The following is a 26,177-nucleotide window of genomic DNA, read 5'->3' as shown; positions in this document are numbered from 1 at the left end:
CAGGAATCTTTTCCACTGAGAAAAGCAGGATTTGGATCAGATCCTTTTTTACCTACCATGTTGATGTCTGTCTAAAAAAAAGACTTAGGAAGAAACATGAATGAGAGCCCAAGTATGACACTAAGAATGGCTTTTTTGGGCTGCTGTAAGGAAAAAGGCAAGTCTCAGAAAATTATGAAGCAGGCAGCTGGCAAATCAGAGGGACTGTTTTACAGCTGCAAGCTGAGTCAATCTCTGAAATGTCTTTATGGAATTAAATGACATTAAGCTTGGTGTCAGTAATTCCCTTAAAACTGTGAGCAAACGCTTTTCAAACAGCAGATCTAAGGTAGCGTCATTGCTTGGCAACTTTTGCCACAGCGGGGCTTTGCTTTCTAGCTTACTCTATTTTTACACACAATATTTGAAAGATGTTTTGCTATGGTTAACAAAACATAGCTACATTTTATATCTGATTCAAGAGAAACCAATAATAATAGAAGTGGGGTAACATTTTTGTATATGCCTGACTGATTCCCTTTGCCTGTTTTGAACCTACCTAACGACAAGCCTCACTTCATTCTACACTGCTGTAATTAATTTGACAGGACTGGAAACTTGCTCTTCCTGTTCACACTTATTATTCATCTCTTCAGAATGCCATGTAGGGAGCATGAAGCACAATAAAGCAGTATTTACCAAATCCCTCAATGCTAAATACACCTTTTAAGCTGACTCTGCACAATGCCAGCAGTGAGGAGATCTGACTAAAAGGGCAGCCAAAGAAAAACAACATTTTCCAGAGCGTCGACTCTTTACACATGGCTAGCAGGTCTTAGGCAAGGAAACTACATCTTTTTACCCCACTTCAAATTCTGTAGTAGGCTCTGGGGATCCCAGCTTAGTCCTACTGTATCTGAAAGCTTTGCTGCAGCCAAAGCAAATGACAGAGTGATCATACTCAGCGAGCTCTGATGTTAGTTCACAAGAGCCACTGAGTAATTTCATACAGGCATATCTTTTAACCTTTCATCACCCAAATTAGAAACATCATAACACAACATAAAACGCATCTGAAAAATCCATCAGAGACAGGAACTCAGAAAAATGCAAGCAGAAATAAGTGTTTTGAGATTTAGGTGTTTGGAGGAAACACTGACATTGAATGTTAGATTTCCTTTTTTAAAATTCTCAGTGCAGAAAGGGATCTTTTACAAACACACAAGGTGATCAAGGAATTTAAAAAGTGAAACATGCTTATTTGCACACACTAGGGAAGTAACTCAGACATTTCATATTTTAAAAGTGAAAGATCAATGAAAGAGATTTTCAGCAGCAAGTTACCAGTTAGGTCCTTGAATCTAATCATGAGCTCCCTTTACACTTTTATGCCTCTGTAAATCTCACTTTACATGAAGCTAAAGGTGAAGTTTTCTGAGTACCTGAGAAAATTTCTACATGGCATAGGGCAGCACTGTGCACAAATACCCACATCAGTTCAAAATGAACTAACTCAAGTACCAAATGGGACAGAATCACTGTAGCAGAGCAGTTTTTCCAGCTTTCTGCTCTTAACCTCCAAATATTTCTTTGTGTGGCATCCACCAGAGTTAGATGCCACAGTGTGCAAGTCACTGTTTTTAATGAGGACTTGCTTTCAAAGAGGTGTGGAGAAGCAGATGGGCATTCAATGGGATTTTTCAAGGCACATGTTAAAATGGAAACTAAAGTAACTACACTTAGATGCTTCTGAAAATTAAACACTTTAAACTCCTGAAAAAAATCAGATAACTAAATACCTGACCTGCTTCTGAAAAGTTTATGTTGAGTAATTTTTCCTAGTACCTGAATTTTCTTATTCATATTTCATGGAAAAGCATGGACACAATCACACACAGGCTTCCTTATTCCCTTTAGTCTTTTCTTCATTTATCCACTTGTTCACCTATGGAAAATTTAAACACTATTCCTTTCACAGGCGTGGAGCTCTTACACTGATGTTACACTGTTCATCTTTAGGCAAAGCTTAATGAAGACAAACAGGAGACTCCCATCAGCTCAGCTTGGTTTTGGATCAGTTCCTAATAGAGAGGAGTTGGGTTCATTGAACTGTAGATAGAGTAACAGCTCAACTCCTTCAGGCATAACTCCTCTCTGAATTGTTGTAGAGGAAAACCCACTCTAAACATATTGAATCTGGAAAAAAAACTTGGATAATTGGGAGTAGAATGGGTCCATTGACTTCAAGAAGAGCTACTGCATGAATAAAAGGTGGTCTGGCATTGGCTTTTGCCGTGTTACATATGAAAGATGGTTCTTGAAACTAATTAATCCTTGAAAAGATCAGCTGACCCATCTCATTGTTAGCAATACATTTTTAATTATTCATTTTAGTCAAGCATCATTTGAACACAAGTCAATTTGCAATTTCATTAGAGTACAGAAAAGGCCTGGGGTCTATTCCCAGTAAAAAGGAAAAAATCTCTGGCAAAATTTCATAGAAGATGTTAATCCTCTAATTAATTTTATGTATCAAGCAAGAATTAATGTGTCCTGCTATTTAAGCAGAAGTCATCTTGCCAAGAAATGCATTTTGTCATACCTTCCCCTCCAGGAAAACCTCTTTACAAGCTTTGTGGCAAAACACCCTGGCAACTAATGACTAGCTTTGAAGCAACATTCACAGACCATTTGCTTTGATGACATTTGGAGCTTTTTTCTCCCCCCCACTACTCATTCCAAAGTCTATTGTAAGTGTAGAGCTCTCACCCCACTGCTTTTGAAAACTAATCAATAAAGTAAGATTTGTCAGGTTGCATCTGAGGAGTATCACATCTTTTAACTCCCTTCTTGGTTGAGCTGCTGTACACATTTTTAAAATAAACCTTATGAACAGATTTGAGTATGTTATACGTACTATATTCACAGGCACACAAGTGTGACACCTTTCTTTTTTTCTCTTATATTAACTTCAAAAGCTTAAAACTTCTGCCAGTTAACCTTCCATAAAACTGGCATTATATGGTCATCATACATAATCAAGTGATGGATTGCATGCCAAGAAGACACAAAGAGCAAATGTTTACACTTGTTATAACTATGACAATTACAGCATTGCAAAAATGGAAAAAGAATACTTCACTCCATGCTAAAGAACTCCAAAGAAAACTTATCCATGTTAGTAAATACTGAAACGAATTTTGAATACCTCACTAGCATCAGCGTAAATCCTAGAGTGAGGCAATCTGTACTCGCAGAAAAGAATCGAGATCAAAATATGGGCCACAGAGTTTCATCTTTATTCTAACTTTTGACTTTTCTCAATCAATGCTAAAATCTTTAGGTCTGATTTCTCATTTCAATGGCTTTGTGTTATGTGTCTCAACCATACCTCATCTAATTTAATAAGATGCAAGCTAAGGAAGTACTTAAGTTACTTATCAAGGGTTTCAGATGACACATTATTATTGTACTCAAAAGTCAATATTTGCTAATCATGTTAGTAAAGGAACTGATCCAGAGCTACAATTCTTGAATTGCTAAGGCATTTAAGATTAATTAACCTGTCTTTTCCTCACTCGTCATATACACATATAACACAACACCCCCAACCCCCACCCCTACCTCTCTTCTGAATTGGACAAGTCAGTTTCTTCATAAGGAAAACCTGTCTAGTCTGCAGCTATAAGATGAAAACCTCTTATTTTTCTCAGCTTTGTACCTCCACTGTTGGGATGGCCATTCAGAACCTGACTTCAGGTACCAGGGCAGGTCATGTTCAGCACTTTGGGGTTGTGCCCTTTCTCTTTCACACCGGTACAGCATCAAAGCAGACCGTTGTATTCTACCTTTGATCTTTGCACAAGACTGTGGTTGAAACCAGGAGAGAGCTGCATGCTAGCAAAAGCAAAGTCAATCTGGCAGTGTAACACAGGTTGAAAAAGTCTGTTTGCTCATCTTGTTTCAACTGGGATTGTTCATCCCATGGTCTCACACGTTAAAGGTACTGAAGTGCTGAGCAGGTCTTATTCCACACAGTGGTAGAAGAGAAGTGAGTTTACACCTTACTATCTATCCTAATTTTCATTTTATCACGCATAATGGGAACAGTTAAAAACTGATCTCTATCTTTCCTTCTCTCTTTCTAAGCTGTTATTGAATTTGGTGTGTACAACGTGAAAAGATTAGTGTGTTTCCTAGGGCTAAGTGCAGTGTAAGCAAGTGATGTGCAAGCTTCCACATGCAGACTTGCCAGTGCACGATCAGGCTGGATTTCCAGCCCTTCTGCTGCAACAGCCTCAGTCTCCTCTGAGTGTACCATCAGCTGCTCGGAGGCCATGTCAGTGTCTGGACATGTGCATTTGATTAGCAATGTGATGGCTTCCTGATAGGATCATATTTTTATTCAGAACCTGGCTTAGAAGGAGGTACAGATCTGCCTTGAAGCAGGAATCTCTTAGTGGATGAAATGTGGCTTACCTGCTACCCAGAATATATTACTGTAGTTTGTGTATTATTGTGGTTTTCTCTTGCTTGACTTTAAGCAATTATTATACTGGTCTAAACAAAGTGGATTGAATGTTTATATGAGAATAATAGAGCAGAGTGGAGATTTGCAATCAGACACATTGGGAGAGTTTCTGATCTACATAAAATTTACACAAACCAGGAGGATGGGTATATCTATACCAGATTAGCCCAGATTTACGCTCACAAATGGGACAGCAGTGTTGGAAGACACAGGTATGAATCAACAGAGTCACTTGTAAAATTGGTGTTTTGCAAAGACTTATAAAGGGGGAAGTCTTCACTGTTACTAGGAGATTGAATTGATATTGTGTATTAAATTGTACAGTGACCGCATGGGGTTTGATAAAGACATATAGAACATCGATACGCACATTAAAAAAGTAACTGTTTTGAGTACAGTGGTATCCAGCCTGCAAATGTTTCAGATCAGCACATTATTAAGTATAATACTCAGACGGACATTCTGCCAAATCAAAATTACACATTCTGTTTAATATTCCAACTAGTGTTAAACTATTAATCTAAATGTGCTAATAGTGGCTGTCATGTAAGTTGAGCATCTGAAAGCCTCCCAACAGTAATGCCTTATCCTCAAGTAATTTATTTTTTATATTAATTCAGTTAAAAAATAAGATAATTTACTCTTTAAAGTGGTTCTCCCTCCCCTCTTTTTTAAGTTAAACATTATTTTATGCATGCCTTTTAACTTACTAATTTATTAATTTAGCCCTGCCACACACAGGTTGAGTTACTATTTTCTATATTTATTTGTCTTTAGATCAAGCATGGTGCTATTTTTAGCATGCTTTTGACATATGCAAGATATCAGGTTTTTCTTTGTACGCATATCTATTTGCCTCAGTAAATTTTTCATGAATATCACACTTACCTTTACTGGTCTATGCAAACTCAGTTTGATAATCTTGGCTCATCTTCCAGTAGAGCACATATCTGTATCACAGATATCATCTTTGAAACAGGTACTAATTGGCATTCATGTTGGAATTCTCAATGGAATGGCCACAGACACAAGGTGAAAATTTGGCTCTGTTGAAGGCAACAGGAGTTTTGTCATTGACTTTGATAGGGTCAGGACTTCTTCCAGAGACTGAGCTGCCTCTCATACAGATGTTCAGACTGAGATGGGAGATTCAAATCCTCTGTGTTTTCTCATGACTAAGAAAATGTCATTTTCTGCTAACCTTTGTCCCCTTTCTGCCAGGATCTAGTCTTTTTTTTATTAAAGGAGAAAGTGAATCAGCTTCCTATTGCACTGTCCTCCTCAAATTCCAGTTCCCTTCCCTCTCTTTGTACTTGATATAATATCTCTCCAGGCACAGTGCAAGTTCTCTGTCTTCTGTTATCTCTTGATTCTTCAGTTCTTGTTTATTTTTAACCATTCTGTTTTCTTAGCAACTCTACTTTCAAGGATGCTCTTGCTCTTGAAAAAATGAAATTCCTTTAGTTCAGTCTATCTTTCTAACAACCCACTGTTTTCCTTGTGTCTGCCTCTATTTTCTCAGAAGCTGTTGTTTCTTGCCATTTCTAAGAAGCCTCTCAGTCTCTGGTAAGAGAATCTAAACTTCTCCAGGTTCTGTACTTGGCTTCATCTAAAGGGAATCTTTGTCCTTTACTTTACTGATCCTTCCCTCCCAACACCTGGTTTCTGTAATCTGCTCTCATTTCAGTTTGCTTTGGATATGCACCTTCACTGACAGCTCCTTTATTTTTTTGTCTCTCTTTGCCACTTGCTCTCCCCTTTGCCTCACAGAGGTGTCCATGCCAGAATCCTTGAGGCACTTGCCTTTCTCTGACAGTTATTCTCCTCTGCACATCTGCACTTTCACAGTCATTTGCCCCTGTGCATCCTGCTGTCACTTACATAATGGCTTGACTTCCTAAGGTTAGTTATTTACCACTTCTTCCTGATTTTCAGATCCTCATCTCCTCTATCAATCCTGCTACACTTGCTGTTTCCTGAGTTGTCTCCTAGACCATCTTTTTCTCTTATCTTGCTGCCCCCTCTGCCACTGATTATCTTCTCTATCACAGTGGCAATCATGATTTTTTTCATCAACACCAGCTAAAAATGTTATGATCATCTCTGTTATTGATGGATGATGTCAGCAAGATCTCCCCACTTCCTCTCCTTCCATCTAAAATACTGCTTGCTAATACCGCCTTGTCTCCACCAACCATCATCTTCCTTGATTTTCTACTGCCTGCTATAAGAAATCCAAGCCATTAAAAATTCCGTGAAATCTACTGCTTGAGGTTCTACTGCCATTTATCTTCCACTCAGTTTATCCGAATGCTTCTCCCATTCTTCTCTTTTACAGACTTCCTCTGTCCCCTTTTTCCTTTCTGTGTTTTCTTCTGTGTTGCTCCATAGAGTAGGAAGCATTTTTTTTTGGTCATGCCTCAGCAATTTTTTTTCTTTTGCTTCCTGAAATCTCTCATTAGAACTCATCTCTCAGCTTTGAACTGTGCCTTTCAATCAAGCAGAGGCTTTAATGAGCTGGAAGACAAAAACTGTGATACTGGCCAGAGGCGTGTTACTGTAATGTCCTCTCATGCCCAGGTACAGCCCCAGTGAAGTCACTGTTCCCAACATTACCTGAAGATGGTAGAGAGCACAGACTGGCACTCATGTTTGAAATGCATGAACTACATGTTTAGTACTACCTCAGTGTGCTACAATACATCGCTGTTAAGAACACAGAATAGTCAGCATGCTAAGAAATGAAATAACTGCATTTCTCATGTAGTAAAAAAAAAAAAGGCAAATGGTGAATGCCTAGAGCAAAGCTGAAAGCTGCAAATTCTACAACTGCTCTTATCTTGCATTGAAACACACTGGCTACTCTTTTGAAAGTTTTCCATTAAAAGTTAGGACAGGACTTCTTGGTACACCCAATTACTTGTTGGGACCTGGAAAGCATTGCTACACAGAATTTTTACTGGTTGAGTTTTTACAACTTAGGCTATGTAGGAATTAGCATGAGGTTATCTTGGTTTTACAGAGCAGGGTGATTTTTTTGCATAGGTTGTTATTTTATTTTATTCTGCAAAGTTTCCCGTGGCAACATAAAAGGAGTGCTGGACAAGTGCAACAATTGAACTCCCTATGACAGAAGTAACAAAATACTGCAGTGTGTGGACCATTAAGTGAGATATCAGAAATATTCCCTCTGATACAGGAAGAGAATGATGCCACATAGTATGATGTAAAGTATTTCTTTGGAGATATGAACTAGAACTACTATTCTTTAGAGTCATGAACTAGAAGCTCTGTAAGCCTTGGCTCAAGAGTCCGGATGTACTGTGGACAAGTGAGTCATTTTCCAGTTCATATGGGGCTACCCTTGATATTATGAACTTCAGACCAATATATTCTGTGTTCTGAAAATTACTCTCTTTTTGTGTCAGGACCATGATACAGTTTGGACAAAGTCTAGAGCAGAAGGTTTTAAGCGGTGAGTTCCAGAAAAATGAATGGAAGAATCTAGAATTCAGTCTCCAGATCCACGTCATAACCTTTGTGATAATTAAAACTCCTCCAATACAGGAAATCAGATTAAATCACTGCATGACCTCTGTATTCCGCCTTCCTTGTTGTGCAATCCATATATTATGTTGAACCATTTTTCTTTACAGAGTGATAGGAAAGGTTTTCCTTCCAGAATACTTCAGTTCTGAGCCAGCTTTGACCTCTCACTCAGAGATCAATGCTTCTCCACAGTCTAGAAAATCGGAAGGTGACCACCATCCCTTCACTGTGTCCCTGTGGCACAAAATCTTGTCTTCTCCTCTCCCACACCTGTCTGTGTGCTGACAGCAGGACCAGCTGGCTGTCCCTTGGCAGTCAGGCCTAGGCCTGCCCTCTCCATCACAAAATTGATTTGAATACATTTACATTATTTATATTATTCAGTTTAAGTGCCCAGGATTACCTCAGTTGGTCAGAGCAGGATGTTAATAATGCCAAGGTTGTGGGTTTGATCCGTGTATGGGCCATTCATTTAAGAGTAGGACTTGATGATCCTTGTGGGTCCCTTTAAACTCACAATATTCAGTGATTCTCTGGAGGTAATTACTGCAAATTCCTGGCCTCTGAGCCAGTCAGGGCTAATCAAGCCTCATGACCCCTTCAGCATAGCACTGGATGACCATGCAGTACTATGCTTACCTAGGAACACTGAAAATCTGTGTGGGTTACCAAGTGCTGTGTGAGTTATCCAGCTGCAAGTAAATTTTCCCAGGCATTTAGAATACACCTTGAAAAGGCATCTCTGTTACCAAGTGGACCATTGCAAACAACTATATCAGCCAGCAAAAGGTGAAGTACACCTATGGGGCTGGAGTAAAAAACCACAAGTTTACCACTGAGCTCAAAAAAAAAGTTTTCATGTTTCTGTAGTAAAAGGACATTTTATGTATCAGAGGTTGAGTTTCTGTGCACAAATCTTCTGGTTGTGTAAAGTGTCCCCAGTTCCACGGAGGAGCTGTGACAATTTACACCAGCTGAGGTCCTGCTCAGCATTTTTGGTTATGGACCTTATTTACTCATGGCTAGTTAGAGTTCCTCTGGAGCTGTTAACAGCATTGTGTGCATGTAAATCTTGCTTTAGATGACTTTGAAACAGTTAGGAGACAGCCTGCCTGTCTATAAAGTAGAAGCATCCTTGAGCATATGCCTGGCATAAGGTTAAAATAGAATAGTGCCCCAGCAATATGAAATATAGCTATTATTACCTAAGTAAAGACCTACAAATAATGTCCACTAAAAAGTTGCCACACAGGATAGTTAGGTGGTAAAAAAATCCCCTTGTGTTTTAGCATAGTCTATTTCATTTGTGTCTGTGCTTTTAAGCAGCTTCATCCCAGAACACACCTAGCTCCTCATTCACCTCAGGGTGTTGTGCTAACTTCCCGACATTTTCTTCTAGAAATTGCTCAGTCAGGGAATGGCATCAGACATTTTATTGAATTAAGTTTTCTAAACAGTCAAACAGCAGCCTAAGGTAGGCAAGGCCTGAGGTACTGACAGGCAGCAGCAGTTACTACTCTTTGCAGTAAAAGAAGGTCAGTGTAAATGAGAATTTAGTTGTCTGGCTAGGTACTTTCTGTGTATTCACACAGGTAATTCACATGTCCTTGTGGTGGAATGCAGCCGTGCTGCAAAAGGTCAGGTGGCATTTTCACAGCAAGGCCCTGAAACACAGGCGTTTCCGAACACATTCCTCTCCCTGTAACAATGTGAGTGGTACCAGCAGAAAACCAAGGTGAACAAGGAAACCATTACTTTGTAAACCTCCCTGAGCCCAGTATGCACAAAGCCAGCAGTGAGCAGGAGGAAGGAAAAAGCTCAGTCTTGTGTGATCCTTATCAGCTGTCCACTTCTCAGGCGAAGCTGGTTCTGCAGAGCACATGATATTTCAGTGTTTTCCTGATGTTGTGTGTGAATATAGGGATATAAAGCACATATTTCCAGGTAGCACTAAAGGGGAAAAGTAGGTCCCCTGAAAAAGTATTTCTGTAGAATTTTTTAGCTTTAATGATACTAAATTACAGCAAAACTTCTCAAGACTGTTTTTGCAAGTAATTTATACCATAAAACATAAAATTACAGTAAGTCTCCATTAGTACTGTAGCTACTATTGTAATCAGTTTTGAAGAATATGCTCTATTAGTGGAGATATTTTGATTTAAGATCCAGTTGAGGAGCAGTCTAAAACATATCCTTTAGATTACACTTTAAAATAAGTCCCATGGTACCTCCCTGCAATGTATATAGTATGCTGGCTCGGTGTAATAAATTCTTGTCCAATGTTGTCATTAAGTTGCAGTAAATATTGAAGCTACCTTCATTTTAAAATAATTTACTTCTTGATTTTAGCTGATAGATATTCTTGTTTAGAAAAGTAATAAAAATATGTACACATATATAAAACAGGGCAGGACTTCTGCTTTCAGCTGTTACTATCAAGCATCCTGGCTTCTATCAGCAGTATGGCAGCTGACTGACAACAACATGGAGAAAACAGTCATACAGAGGACTTCTCAGGGTGAGAATGAAAGGAATGAAAGTCCCAGCCCCTCTCCTATCTTCTGTCATTTCTGGCACCAAATTAATTATTAATTAATTGAAATTCTTCCTGTGAATAACAAAAAATCAGATCCGAAGGGTAGAAGCAACCATTTCTCTTGTGTGGTCAGGCCATCATGGGCACAACACTACCATGAAATGGAAAGGACGGAGAAATTCCACTGGGTAGACTGGGTGAGAAAAATATCAGCTCTTTAGAGTCTAAAAAATAATAGTATTTTTTAGAAGTTTGATGAATTTGAGTGAGATGATGGAGGAGAAAGTCTCAAAAAATCCTTGAATATGTCAAAGAACTCATGGAGGCAATCATTGTTACTAGAGAATCCGTGGTAGGTTCTCATAATATGGGACTCAGCCAGAAAAGGTTCAGTTTGAACTTACATCTTTTAGAAACTCCATTAATTAGTCTGTAGGAAATCAGGCTCAATTGCTTTCAGTGCTCACAAAACTACTTGTGTTTTTTCTGGAACACAGGCAAATTGCTGAGATGACAAATATATGTCTTCCAAGAATCTCTCTCTCCCTTTCATAAATGTCTGAATATTTTCATCTCCCAAATGTATACTTGTTTGACAGTTTTATACCTAACAGATGTTTTATGTAGATTTATTGGTGCCTCAGACTTTTCAAGAACATGAAAAAAGGGTCTGTCTTTACCTGGACTACACCGATCGACATTATCTTAAACCATTGTCAAATTTCTTTCCATTCACCTCCATAAGTCTTTCCACAGGCTGCCCTCCAAGTTTTCTTTATATCTCTCTGGTGTTACATTATCAAGATTTGACACTCTGGTGAAGTGTATTCAAAGTTTGCTTTGATTTCTACAAATTTTTCATCTGTGATGTGGAGCCTTTAAAAAATTCCAGGTCTGCAGATTTCTATCTACCATATATGAACTTGTTGCTCTGACTCCACACACATCCTTTAGAAGCAGTCCAACTGCTCCTCCACTCCATATCCAGAGATTACAGACTGCACAGTTTTAGCACATCAAACTTGGGATCCTGAAATGTTAGGAGTGCATGACTTACGAAGAAGAAAATATCTGAGGTAGAGATCTAATTAAAAATAAATGTAAATTTGAAATAGTAGATTGCTCCAGTCTCCCACAAAGGAGCAGGAGTCTGGTTGCTGTGGAAGCTTTAATAGGACAAGATTCCTAGTTAGAACTACACAGCACATCACATCAGACATTTTGGCATTACGGTTACAAAAGGGAAAGAGAAGAAAAGAGCCCCGAGGACTTTCAAAAATGTCCATATGAGATATGGATAGTAGGCTTCTGTGAAGAGGTTGGCCTAGAAAGAAAATTGTACCAAAAATAGGTCTGTGAGACTCCACTCCCAGCCCATAAACAGGCACAGTTTTCTTCTCCTTTCTTAGTATTGGTTGGCAATCTGGCATTGCAAAAAAGGAGAAAATCTTGAAAGCTTTTGACATTGTATGTTGGATATTCAGGTGTTTGTTGGTTTGACTGTCACTTCTGATATGTGGTGTACATTGAAGTCACAGGACAAGTGAGCATGATGTAATTTCAGCAAGGTGGAAAATAGAGTAAAATCCAGGGTCATTTATTCATTGCTAACCCTATTCAAGTTCAATAAAGTAGCTATTCCAGTTAATGTTGTCTTCTTTTACAGAATTAGAGTTTACAAAAACATCTATCCCTAATGTCCCTGTCCAGGTACAGTATAGCCTAAAAGAAGCAACCAAAAAGACAGGAATTCAAATTTCTGAATTTCTAAGCATATTTCAGGATTTTGATGTAGAACATGAGAGAGAACTTTTTCTAAAAATGATCCTTTGCAAGTCATTATTGGTGAAGGAAGTTGTGCTGTTTTTGTCTGGGGCCGTTAATTTTCTTCACAGTGGCTGATGTGAGGCTGAGTTTTGTATTTATGCTAAAGACATGACTTGTAATACAGAAATGTTTTTGTTCATGCTGAGCAGGGCTTACCAAGAGCTAAGGCCTTTTCTGTTTCTTGTACTGCCATGCTGGCAAGGAAGTTGAGGGTGCATGAGGAGACACAGCCAGGACAGGTAACCACAACTGACCAAAGGGATATTCCAGACAATATTGACATCATGGTCAGTATATAAAGCTGGGGGAAGAAGGAGGAAGTGGTGGAGCATTTGCAGTGATAGCATTTGTCTTCATAAAGTCACTGTTAGGCGTAATGGGAGCCTGCTCTCCTGGAGATGCTGAACACCTGCCTGCCATGTGAAGTAGTGAATTAATTCCTTGTTTTGCTTTGCTTTCCCTATTAAACTGTCTTTATCTCAACCCAGGAGTTTTTCAGCTTTTACCTTTGTGATTCTCTCCCTAACTCTGCTGGTGGGGCAGTGAGGGAGTGGCTCTCTGGGGCCTGGCTCCTGGCTGGGGTAAAACCATGACAGAAGTGTTAATATTTCATTTACTGTTTCTGAACTCTTACTTGTGGCTTGGAGAACACATTTTTCTGTCCCTCATTATGTCAATTTTTTTTTGCTGTCACACTTCAGCCTTCTGAAGACCTCTAACACCCAAAGGTGCAGCTAATTAGATATAGTGAATATCTACTGGGATACTCAAAACCAGCTGTTCATTGGGCTCTTTATTATACCCCTCTGAACCACCAATGTGACTCCCCATGAGTAACTTCCTTTGACACTTGGCCCTAGAGCTACAAAACTTGCCTGATGTACGCTCAGCTTGAGGCATGTAAGCAATCCTCCCTGCTCAGCCAAAAGCAAGTACAATACCTCAAACCTAACTTGCCATGATCAGTTAGAATACAATATTTTATTTGGATCTCTTCTGTCCATGGAGTGTGGCAGTGTGTGCAAAACTTCATTTCCATGTCTACACAGATCCTAATTTCCCAGGGTTAAAACTTAAATCAAGTTTTTCCTTTAGGGAGTACAAGCTGCAAAGAGCACATATAAATATAAATCTATAAATCCTTTAGTCTTCACCTCTTTTAACCACATTGTTTGAGGTGAAAGCTGTTAATTGTGGTCTTTAGAAGGTATGTGTAAATGCAACCTTTTCCCCAAAAAATTTGAAAATGTGCATAATCAATAATATTTTTGATAAATGCTAGTGCTAAAGACAAGAACTACTTGTAATAATGAAATGCATGGGCTTGATTCTTTATTCAACTGAGTCACCCCCTTACCTCCACTGCTTTAAGGAATTCACTGCAAGAGCAAGATCAGGCCCTTAATGGTCTGCCAGCTCCATACTAACATTATACCCACACAACTGTCACTGAAATTTATAATTAGTTCCATAAGAACAGTACATTAGATATCCTTAAATGTTTTAGGAGGCAGGACTTTTCTGACTATTCTGGCAAAACCACCAGTACATGTAGAAACCAGAGCTGTGAACAAATACTGCAGTTATGATTTACAGCACAATTGCCAGAGTCTTCCCAGCTTCATCTCTGATGGCTACTTACTCAGGCTGTCATTTTTAGCTCCACAGATTATATCTGCCTTGGCCTCTTCCACAAACACTGGATTCACTGGAGTGTGCTGCGGACAATACAGCTCTCAAACAATGAAGCATTTGTGTTCATTTTCTTCTATTTTATCTTAGGAATTCTACTATTTAGGTCACTATCTGCTGCTTCCAGCTATTCTTTGCTGAAAAATTGTAGCTCTTTTTAGGCTTAAGAAGATAAAATCAATGAATTCATCTAAGTTATTCCTCTGGGTATAAAGGTCTAGATGTAATAAGTGGTACACATAGTATAAGATTACATTGCTGTTCCTGAACTGCAGCCCCAAGATTAATTGTGCCTTATAGGCCAAAATTTGAAGAGATGCTGGATGCTGAAAATCTGATACAACTAACACAATAAAACCCCAGTATTACCAAATTTCTCAAATGCTTTAAATGTGATCCCTCCCTAGCATGAAGAGGAAAGGTGTGAATGTATGTCTGTATAGATTTTTAGATACAGATATGGAGAATAATGGTGAATGGATCCTCTTCCTGATTGTATCTGCCTTTCCTAAAAGAAACAAAAAAATCCACTACAGGTTTTACTTGAGAAAGATAATGCTTGGATTTTAGCAAGCAACATCACTCATTGTGAAATCCATCAATATCTGTGGAATAAAAAGTATACTTAGATATGGCGAGATACAGGAATTCCATTTACATTACATTTTAAGCTCACTGATAGCTCTACTGACATAAAAAATTGGTATGCTCTGAATGAAAAGATGAGTGCTTAAGAAAACAGTCATAAATTAATTTATAATGAAACCTGACAGTCATAATTTAATTAAGAATGTATTTAAGATTGTTGCTACTATTTGTATAGGACTTTTTTGCCTGGAGGAAGATGTGGCTTCATAATGAAATGCCAGCTATTGAAATACTAAACTTCTTAAGTGTACATATGTATTAATAAAAATTATGTAGATACTTTCCTAATGAAGATCTGTTGTCTACAACAAGCAATCAAAAGACTCCATGATTGAGGCATACCGGTGGGCCACCAAGAACTCACCAGGAAGCACGAAGGATGCTGAGCACAACCTGTAAAATCTGCGGGGTCATGAGCCTGCTGCTCAACTTTCTTTCTCGGTGGTGATGGGATGAAGGAAGTCAAGTGACAAAAAGAAGTAATTCTATTCAGTTTGTTAACTGAGAGATGATATAGCAGGGCATTTGGGGATAGTCAGGCCATGACCAAAAAACCTTGGCAGTTTGTCTCACCATCAAAAAATAGGCATTTATTAAAAGTAAAATAAATAACAAATAAATAACAAAGTCTCTCCATCATGATTAGTTTAAAAGCAGAGGGCAATAAATTGCATTTACCTCACTATCAAAATTGGTATGTGTCACACTGATCAGCAGATTCTTTAAATACGGTTTAAATAAGCACATAGGAAGTACTTGAGTGAGTAAGAAGTGACAATTGGTTAAAATGGAGTTTTTGGAGTCTCACTGCATTGGAAAGTTTGCAAGTGGTTCTTTCCGCACGCCCCATGGAAAGAGCATTCCCCTTGTCACACACTGAACTCTTTATTTTACAGCACTGACGCTGATGACAAAGGGTGAGCCAGTATATTCTGGCCAGTATATTCAAGGACAGAGCAGTGGTGGCATTTTAGGTGGGCAGCTCCAGGGCCTTCCTATTGTGGATGCTGAGAAAATCAGCAGTTAGCTGGTTTTAAACTTTCTGAGTTTTCTCAGCAACACAGTGACAGCATCCAGGCTATGCCATTTCCATGCAGAGCTTGGGGAGCTATAATGTGGTTAGCCTGTATTATTTATCCATTATCTACCCCCATTTCAAACCTGATTAAAAGTCAGTCCTTTCACATCACAGAATGAAACCTTCCTAAAATAATGCTCAACATCTACAATAGCTCCTTCCTTTCATCTTCTCAAATTGTAATTAACAAAATTATTCCTGAAAACAAAATTTACCCTGGTTTCTTTACAGAATTGTATCTAGGGAAACATACTGGGAAGGGAATGATGGTTAAGCTGAACACTGTTGTAACAAAAGCCTCTCTTTTATCTTTCTCAATTTAACATTCTCATGCATCAGTACCTTAAAAGCCACTTTTGTAACTCTCATTTAATACTGATGGTAGTAGCCTTTTCTCATTGCCTTTTGCTTGGCATCCGGCCTGTTACCTGATTGTGGTGTTCTAGCAGAGTCTAAACTAAGAAAAGCATACCTCAGGTATACAGGGCAAATTGTATTTTCTGGATAAATCAAATTTCTCCAATAGCTGCTGTTTGGGGTTTACACTCACTTGTCATATGGACATGCAAATCTTCTTTTGAACACAAAACTGCCAGCAGAGGCTTGATGATACAACAAAATCTTGCTATTTCATGGTATGTTAGCTGTTGAGGGTATTATTATGATGGACTTCTTTGAAAAGCTGAAAGTGTTTTTTCTGGGTTAATTTTCAGTTAGATCAGTAAATGAATTCAACTCATCATATATTGCTCAACAGTAGCAGGGGAGGGAGCTGCAGCCACAGTCTATAATGCTTACTGGGCACCTGCATGGGCTTTGGTGGCCTTAATCAACTGACACTGATCCCACAGTGGTTAATACAAGTAAAAAGACCCCAGGTAAATACTTCAGGATTGCACTGCAGCTGGTTGTGTGTTGAAACAGTTTGTCCATCAAGGACCGTTAGCTTAAATGGATCAAAGGAAGCACTTTGTCACCACTGTGGGTAGAAAATTGAGGTATCGAGTAATTAGGGAAATAACCAAGTGAGGGCTTCAGGTAAAGTCCATATGGAATCCCCATTTCACTCCCTTTTACCAGTTTCTATAGTAGAGTATTTTCAAAAACAGACTAGAAAAATGTGAAAAAAAAATTTAATGATGACTTACAAATATACAATACTTACATTTTCAAGAGTTACATAAAACAGCATACTACAGAAACCAAAATCTTCCCCCAACCTTTGGAGGAACATTTCCTAGTTATTTATTTACAAAGAAAAATTACAGTCACTTTTCAGTGTCACATGTTTACCTATAAACATTTCTCAGTTGAAAAATATCTTGCAGCTTACCCAGAGGCAGTTTTTGCAGTCTGAGCCCTACACTCATCTATCAGATCAAAAATTCTATCAGACCCTTAAGCGGACATGACACAGCATTCTTATAATTTAACAGCCTTTGTTTGAAAATACGTACAATCCAGATAGCTAAACTGATGCATAGTTGAGATTTCACCTGGTATATTATGTATTGCTCATGATTTGGTAAAATGGCATAGGCTACCTTTTTTAATTAGGTTGGTGATATGCCTTTAGAAAACGGAGATCTAATTTCCTTAAGGTATTTATATTTCTAAGTTCTTCCTGAAAGGAATTTAAAATAATATACCATGTCTTCTGCAGGATACTTTTTCACCTAATGAAACTCCTGTAATGAATTTTTCCTTTTCTATGTACAATTCTTACTCCTGGTAAGAGACAAACTGAGCACATTTTCCAAAGTCTGTTCATTTCCATCAGTTTTCTGATGTTGGATGTTTCTTAGATTGTAGTTTATTTAACCCAAAATTTTAAAACTTTCTTCTACCTGGAAGCAAACATTAGTATTTCTTAGTCTGTGTGTACTTGAGAGTCTTCTTATAGATTAGAATACTTGCAGTAATACAGCCAAAACACATCCAGTCTGTTTTTGACACCTTCATTATGTGCGTATACCAACACCTTCATGATTTTCAGGCCATGCAATTTCAACATGTGAACTCAACTGAATCTTCATCTAGCTGAATATAGTTTGAGACTACACATTTATAACTGATTGTTTTTAATTAAAACTAAGTACCTCCAGAGTATTAGTTATAGTTCAGTTCCAGATCTTTTTATATTCAAAATCAGAAAATACGTGCCATCAATAGCTGTCAACAGAGTTCAAAAAGTGTCTTCCAGCATTACAGTATTTCCCTACCAAAAGCTTACTCCACAGACAAAATACACTCCAAGTTCAAGCATCTTTAAAGAATGCCTGTGTTCTGGACTTTCTTCGTGCAAGTGCTTCTTGTTTTTTTCTTTCAATCTCCTCTTGAGAACATTTTCTATTTTTTTGTTCTACCACAGACACTGTAAATTAAAAAAAAAAAACATGTATTAGGAGCTTCAGGTTTGTTCAATATGTATTTTAACTTAACCATTTCCAGTGTTTGAAGATCTACGGCAGGAGCACACTATTCTGACACACTGGGCACCCAAGTTAAGAAAGGCTCATCTATCCTGTCCCCTAGGCAGGAAGGGGGCAAGATGCATGACCTCTGTAGTGCTACTGATTACTACCTCCCAATGAAAACACTGGGATGTACACATTTGCTTCAAGGAAATTTTACTTGGGTGCCCTTCAAGCGAACCTTATGACATCAGAGTCAACATAGGAGATGGCGATGGGTTAAGAAAATTAAGGCTATCAGAGTGAAAAGGGCTCTACAATTTAGTGAGTTAGGCAGAGATATGAACATGGAGATAGTATAGACACAGGGGTCAGATACAGTACAGGTGTCACACAAATAAAACAAGATAGGTTGAAAAAAGGTCAAAAGCAGCAATAAAAGTTGGCAAAGGAGACAAGAACATGATAGCTAAGCATAGCATTTTATATGGTGTGCTACAGAACAATAAATTCCCATACTATAAAATCCTGACCTCACTGGAACAAACAGGAACACTCCTTGCACATATCAATATTTTACCATTTTTTATACACCAATTTCCAATTAATGTATTTTTAATAAGTATTCAAAGTGAATAAATAGAATAAAAGGTATACTTGCTTCTCACAAAAAAGTGTCCATGAAAAATTAAATAGCAATTTTTGAAAGGACCACTTAATATTCATTTTTTGGTTAATGCCCTTTCCCTTAAAATTTAAGATGAAGAAAGCTATGGTTTATCTGTACAGAAAATCTATGCTATCTTCATTCACTCCTTTACTCTCTAGAACATTCCACAGAATAACTAGTTATCTGTCTGCTTTTTTCCTCCTTATAATCCAAAATTGCTACTTTCCATTTATATGCTTCTCTGCTGGGGAAGAAACAGATAAAATATTCATTCTTCAATAATTAATTGTTTTGTTGCTTTTTCAACAGTGCTTCTTTATAATGGAGGTTAATACAGGACACTCTTAAAGGCATGTTTTATCAGAATTAATATTGATTAAAACTTTGCCAAGCTGTGAGATCAAGTAAAAATAAGACTGACTGGCACCTCACTGGTTCTCCATTTCCCCAGTAAGTAACACTGAGCATGGAATATTACTGATGGTCTCTTGGCAATAAAGAAGTGACTGACCTCTTCTGGATGAAAGGGCATCTTAGTGTTTAGACTGAGAACACAACAACATTTCACTGGCAATTTCAGCCACAGAGCAAACAACAAGAGAGGCTGAGCTCTGGAAAGTATCAAGTGATTTGAAGTTCCAAATTCCAGGTGTACAGTAGTATGAAGAAACTGGCATTCCATATCACCTGGTGTCTTCTTCCCCTGTCCCATCATTAGCTAGGCTTTTACTATGCATCAAAATAACAGTATTTTTAAGTAACGGTTTAAGAAAATAGTATGCTGAGCGCTGCATCAGCCTATAATTGATCCTAGGGAACTTGAGTGTCTGTGGAGAGAGGGTGTGAGTTATTTAGAGAAGTGGAAGGGAAACAGGTGTCCTGAAGGACAGGAATTCAAGATATGCATCAAGACAATTTAATTTTTGAGAATATGAAATCCAGATTCTCCTTAGAACATCTGCTAACACCTTAACTGAATAGATGAATACTGAAGTCTATTTTAAACTGCAAGACAGTATGAAATTCTCTGACATTCTGACTACAGTAAGGAAACAAACAGTCTAACAGTGATACAATAAAGTCAAATACCTGATGTAGTCTGTGCAAATGACTCTGAAAGATGCCTCTTGAAAGGTGATTTCTTATTGTCAAGTTTGCGGTGCAAAGTGACATTCACCTGATTCTTGCTTCCTTCCAAACCCTGCAGAGTAATTCCAATGCCAGAATGATTCCCTGAACTTTCAGACCCAACATGATAACCACCCTGAGAATTGTTAATCTTTCGGAACTTAAACTTTGAAGGCACAAGTGAAGTTTTGTAACCAGAGGTGCTACTTGGAATCTTTACCGCATTATATGAGAAATTTGAGCTTTGGAGTGTTTTTCTACTAAAAATATTTACTGCATTAACAGGACTTACTTCAGAACCTGCCTCTCCTGCTGGCACAGAATTTGACCTGCACCATTTCCCTGAAACAGTCTTTGCAGTATCTTCAGAAGCATCTTGATGACAGTTTTTAGGGAGTGTGTATTTACACTCCACAGAAGGACCCGAGATTGCAGTCAGAGGATTTGAGATGTTCTTACAGTTCATAACATGACCTGTTGTGGAATTCCTACAGGCATCATTTAGTGAGAGAGCCTCCTGTTTTGCATTTGTTTTTTGCACCAAGAGATCGGGTAGTCCTTGTTTAGATGCTGGGAAGCTGTTATTAGCATTTGATCTGGAATTAATACTGGCTCCTTGAATAGTTTTAATTTTTTCATTTCCTTGTTTAACATCCTGGCTCTGAGTTTGCTTTTCTACATCATCACACACCTGATATAACAATTCATCATCCTCACAGTTTGCATCCCAAAGACTACTGGATCCACAAAACATACCTAGTATCTCATCAGAGAATTTTGGTTCATTCCAGTCATCAAATGACAGAGGATATTTCTTTGGTATTTCAACTTGATTCGAGTGACTTGTATTAGCTTGGTTAACCACTTTGGTTAGGTCATTAGGTTTCATGTTGGTAGAAACACTGGATGACTGACAGGAAATACTACGAATGTTATTCTCAGGTTTTCCTGCTGATTGTCTATGAGGATTAAATCTTGAAGGAAAAAGAGGAAGAGCATCGCTTTTAGGCTTAGTAGATTCATTTCCATTCTTCATTTCAGATTGCACTGAAACAGGAATATGGTTCAAATCACTGTTTTGGGTACTCTTCCAAACAGATTTAGTTTTATCTGGTTTAACATCACATTTACCATGCAAGGCCTTGGTCTCTGTCTTGGCGTTTTCTGTCTTACATGGCTTTTGTAAAGACAGTGATTTTACATGTTGTGAGTTTTTACTAGAATGTTTCAAAGGTGAATACTGCAAACTGTTAGATTTGCTTATAGTCCCCAAAGGAGTTACTGGATTGCCACTACTTCTTTGCTTTATTCTGCTACCATCACTGAAATCATGCACAAATGGATTGGCAGGTGGGGGTTCTTCAGTACTTATCAGTTCAGGATTTTGGGTTATTTGCATCACAAAAGAGTCATCTGCCAAAAGATCTGTATCCCAGTCATCAAAGTCATCATTAACTACTCCAGCAAGCTTAGCAGAGGCCACTAATTGTGTCTTCAAAGAAGGAGGATTTTTTTTTGTCAGGGTGTCAGAATCAGCTTTTGGTACAGTCTGGTCCATGCTTCCTACTGCAAACAGAGTATCTTTTTGATATGCCTCTGAAGTACCATGCTGTGTCTCTTCAACGTTCTCAGGAAGATTCTCCTCCTCCAACGTACTTTTAATTTTATGAAAACTATTATTTAAAGAAATATCTGACAGTCCTTGGCTCAACTGTCCGCTGCACTTCTGAGTAGAAGAGTCAAAAAGAGCATGAAGGGCTACTTCAGCCTCAAGGTCTACAGACTTTTGACTGCTGGACTCACAGGGCTCTGCCACAGGGATGCCAGTGCTCTGTCCAACTGGTTTCAGCGATGCAGTAGGATCTGTTTCAGATCCTTCACCAAGGAGTGATTTCTTGTTCTTCCTATTTATTTCATCTTCAGAATTACTTGAAGGCTCTGAGGTGCTCTGGATGAAGTTGTGACCAAGCTTCTCCTGTTCCTGAACAGCATCTAACTCTACTAGATTTTTATCAAACTCCTTAGCCAATTTCATGAGTTCCTCTTCGGGATTTTTTATTTTAAGATCTCTGGATTAAAAAGAAAATACAGAAAATAAAGTCAGAGCTACTGAGAAAGTTTGGCCAAGTTCAGTTACATGACCCTATGAGCTGCTCATTCTCTAGTTTAACAACTACAAAGGTATGACTAAATCCCACTGCTTCCAATATGCAGTCAACATACACCCCCTGCAAGACATAACAAGCCCACAGTTAAAAGCATTCTATATGCTAATGTACAATTATATGGTTCACTATACATAGAAAACCACATAGTCTTCTTCATGAAAGCCCAGCTATGATGAGCAAGAAAAAACTGTAACTTACCTTGTACAACTTAACTTTGTCCTAGCTCGCCCTTTTACTACTATAGGTGTACAGGGAATAGCATCCTCACCAATCCATGTTCCTAAAAGGGAGTCTTCATTACAGCCTTCTTTTTCGTCCTGAATAATTAGATTTATAATGCTTAGAAATTTGATTTCAGATAAAGACTGGATTAGATACGCATCTTACAAGAGTTAAAAGTTGCTAAACTAAATAAACTGGATAAAACCTGTTGAAAACCACAGATAAGAGCAAAAACAAGTTTGCATCACTTTAATTATACCAGTTTAAAGCAGAACTGTCACTATAAGACACGAAAGAACACAAGCACACCACTGTTCTCAAGCTGAAGGAAGAAAGAGAGCACTTATTTTCTGACTCCAACATTTATAGTTTTCCAAAAGTGACAGCGGATTGGAGGGTGATAGTGACACCTCTCTAATGACACTTGTCAAACTAACAGTCTATCTGGAGACTCCTCCATAAAAGAAGACAGAACAATCAGTTATTTACAGAAAAGTGTCTGAGAAAGTTCACTACAAAAATGTCAACATCAGAAGGCCTAGAAAATCTTAAAAAACTAGGGTGACACGGAACTTCAATTAAAATAACTGAATTATACTTTTGGCATGCAAGTCTAGTAGTCTAATTCAGGTTTACACACATTCATGTTACAAGCAGTCATCTAGTTTACTTCAGTATACTACTAAGGAGCTGGCTGAGTCCAGCAGCACAAACAAATTAGAGACCTTAAAATAAATTACATTCTCTATGCTTACAGAAAAAAAATCTGACTTCTGCCACTACAACTAATTTACAAAAAAAGCCTTTAAACAGAATTAAGTGACATTTAGAAACTAAATGAAATTGTTTCAGAGCTTCAAAGTTCAGGCTTGAATTTTCATTCTGAAATGAAGGGGATACAATACTGTGATGAATTATTTAGAAGGGCAGAGCAATAGGATGTAGGAAATTACTGTGTGTAAGCCAGCAAAAGTAATTTGAACTTTACTACGGTAGTTATAAATAGATTCTCTTATTCTCAGTAAATTTAATGTTTTTTAAAATTTATTTTTGTTTAAAAAAATATAAGCAGCAGATTACATTTATGGCAGAACTATAATCATTTAAGAGGCATGCAGTGGCATCCCTTATCAATGATTTTCCAATTCTTTTAGTAAAATTTCTCACAAATATGCTAAACAGTAAATATATTTTAAACAGCCCTGTCAAAAAAGCAGGCATGTTTTGCAAGCTAAATACTACAGATCTATTTTAAGAATTACATGTTTTCTTCTTGTACTTAAAATGCAACAGCACTTCGGTTTTGACTTTCTGGGCTGTGGGCATCAGGTTCATGACAAGAGGGAAAGGGCAAGAGATACTGGGGTAAAGAAGAAAATTATTTATAGTATTGAAAAAAGTTACTATGTTTATATTATTGCAAAATATCTCTGATCTTGGTCATCAAAAATCAGCATTGTAAATCAGCAGTCAATCAAGACTCTTCAAAATGCTTAAAAACAACTGCCAAGTCAATCTAGTATTTGAAACAACTCTTACCTTTTAACAGATGAGTAATTAAGGGTAAATAAACAGTATTCTTAAAACCAAGGGCAGTAACTTGTATTCTGAAAGTAACGCTTTCTAAAACAGAGTTGCTGCAAGTCTCTTCATGTGTCCTTTTCTACAGCATCTGTGACTCACACAATCTGTAAATGCTATGCTTACTATTTTAATTCAATCTCGTTATATAAACTAGTTTTCTACATGCCCAACTCTTACCATGACACTACTGTAACTAAAACCAAGGCTAAGGCTGAAACACTACTCTCTTTTGATTAGTGCACATGCACAGCATTGTTTTAGAAAGTTACAATTACCTGAGGAGCAATACGATTAACAATTTCCGAAATTTCTACTGCGCATCTACTGGTAGTCTGCTTGCTTTTTCCATTGCCTGTGAAAACAAACAAACTTCTTAAAATTTTGAATAATCTATCCAGTTTATGAAGTGCAGTACATCTCAAATAATTCAAATAAACCTGTACACATAGGAGCTTGATTCAGTGCTGTATTGAAGAATTTATGGGTTTTTAATGAAAGTAAAATCAAACAACCGTTATAAGAGAAAAGAACCTTTTTCCAAGAAATCGTTTATAACTTTTGCTACACTCCCACTGCATGCCTCAAACAGATGTCCTGAAGTCTGGATTTTAGTATTACCTAATCTGTGTGCAACTGGTGAATGAGAATCCCAGAAGATTTCTTGCTGTGTCTCAGTGTCATTAATAGGAGAGCTGAAAGTAGGTATTCGGGATTTTCTACTCAATGATCTCTTTGGTGTTTTATGTAAACATGGCTCTGTGTAAAAAGAAAGAGGATCTTTATTAAGAAACAACAAATAAGAGACAAAAATCACTTAGAACAGGTCAAGGCAAAAGAAGATGCATTAGGAACATCAAGAATAAAAATCAAGTTCACACTCACCAGGATTCCTCTACTCACAACAGGAATACTGTACAAAACTAGACACTAAATACAGGACTCTTAGCTTTGCCAATCATATCTCCACAGAGATAAGAGAAAATTACATGATACTGACACCTTTCCACCCAGGATCTGATTGTAAGGATGTCAGTTCTTACACTTGAGAGAACACTGACTTGATCTTATATTAACAGAAAAATTATATACACCTCTATGAGAGAATATTTTGTATTCTTGCTTGCTTTGTGTCTTTCACCCAGACTCTGAGCTGAACTACTATTTTAATGGGCCTCCAAACTATTATGGGTCATAACCTACATTTGTCTATATTTCCTCCCCTGGGCCCTCCTAGCTAGGACTATTAAAAGCAGGAATATAGGTATACAAAACCTGCTTGTAGCTGCGTTTGATCAGTAAGTGAACTAAACACCCCAAGTGAAACTCAGCTAGTCACACCCTTTAGAAATGATGCTGTAGATGTGAAAGCCTACAGAAATAATTTAGAAGATGCTATTACTATGGGTGGAACACCTTAGAGGATGTTTTGCCCTGAAGTGCCTAGCATGGCCATAAATGTTTTATACTCTCTTCGGTTAGCTCTCAGTATTTGCTGTGGGAATCACAGAATACATCAGGTTGGAAGGCACCACAGTGGGTCACCTTGTCCAACCTCCCCCTCAAGCAGGGTCATCCCAAAGCACATACCACAGGATTGTGACCAGGTAGTTCTGGAATATCTCCAGTGAGGGAAACTCCACACTCTCTCTGCGCAACCCGTTCCAGTGCACGGTCACCGTACAGGACAGATCTTCCTCATATCCAGGTGGAACTTCTTGTGCACCAGTTTCTGCCTGTTACTTATGCTACTGCTCAGCACCACTGAGCAGAGCCTGGTCATCCTCTTTGCACCCTCCCTTTAGATATTTACACACATTGATGATGTGCCCTATTTTCTCTTTGCAAGGCTAAACAGGTCCAACTCCCTCAGCTTTTCCTCATAAAAGACATTCTCCAAACCACTAACCAACTTCGTAGCTCTCTGATGGACCTGTTCCAGGAACTCCATGTCTCTTGTCCTGGGGAGCTCAGAACTGGTCAAATTATTCCAAATGTGGCCTCACCAGGGCTGAACAGAGGAGCAGACACAACTGCCTTGACCTGCTGGCAATGCTCTTCTTAACGCACACCAGGTACCATTGGCTTGCCTGGCCCCCAGGGCACACTGGCTCAGCCTGCCTTTGACAGTAACAGCCCCTTCCCAGGGCAGGC

The 26,177-nt window shown here is 38.2% G+C and overlaps 1 protein-coding gene across 1 annotated transcript; it reads right to left on the bottom strand.

Moving 5' to 3' along the window:
- Positions 1-16,956: 16,956 nt before the first annotated feature.
- Positions 16,957-25,974, bottom strand: ETAA1 (ETAA1 activator of ATR kinase). Its single transcript, XM_031060950.1, has 7 exons — positions 25,926-25,974; positions 24,645-24,782; positions 24,302-24,378; positions 22,419-22,537; positions 20,345-22,121; positions 20,014-20,125; positions 16,957-18,214 (listed from the first exon to the last, which is right to left on the bottom strand). Exons 1-7 carry the CDS (start codon positions 25,972-25,974, stop codon positions 18,099-18,101), a joined length of 2,388 nt encoding a protein of 795 aa, XP_030916810.1. The 3' UTR covers positions 16,957-18,098.
- Positions 25,975-26,177: the final 203 nt, after the last annotated feature.

Source organism: Geospiza fortis, unplaced genomic scaffold (genome assembly GCF_000277835.1).
Source record: "Geospiza fortis unplaced genomic scaffold, GeoFor_1.0 scaffold134, whole genome shotgun sequence".
Classification (NCBI taxonomy): Eukaryota; Metazoa; Chordata; class Aves; order Passeriformes; family Thraupidae; genus Geospiza; species Geospiza fortis.
The sequence above is the reverse complement of the archived record's forward strand: the minus strand, read 5'-3'. Positions and strand labels throughout refer to the sequence as shown.

Bases quoted from the DNA above. Each gene is read 5' to 3' on its own strand.
- ETAA1 (XM_031060950.1), bottom strand. From the start codon at position 25,974: ATGGAGTTCCTGGAACAGGTCCATCAGAGAGCTACGAAGTTGGTTAGT. The intron at 24,783-25,925 runs GTTTGGAGAATG...CTTTTTACACAG, and splicing joins AGCTACGAAGTTGGTTAGTG to AGCCATGTTTACATAAAACA. The intron at 18,215-20,013 runs GTATTTGACTTT...TTTAATTTACAG, and splicing joins ATTTGCACAGACTACATCAG to TGTCTGTGGTAGAACAAAAA.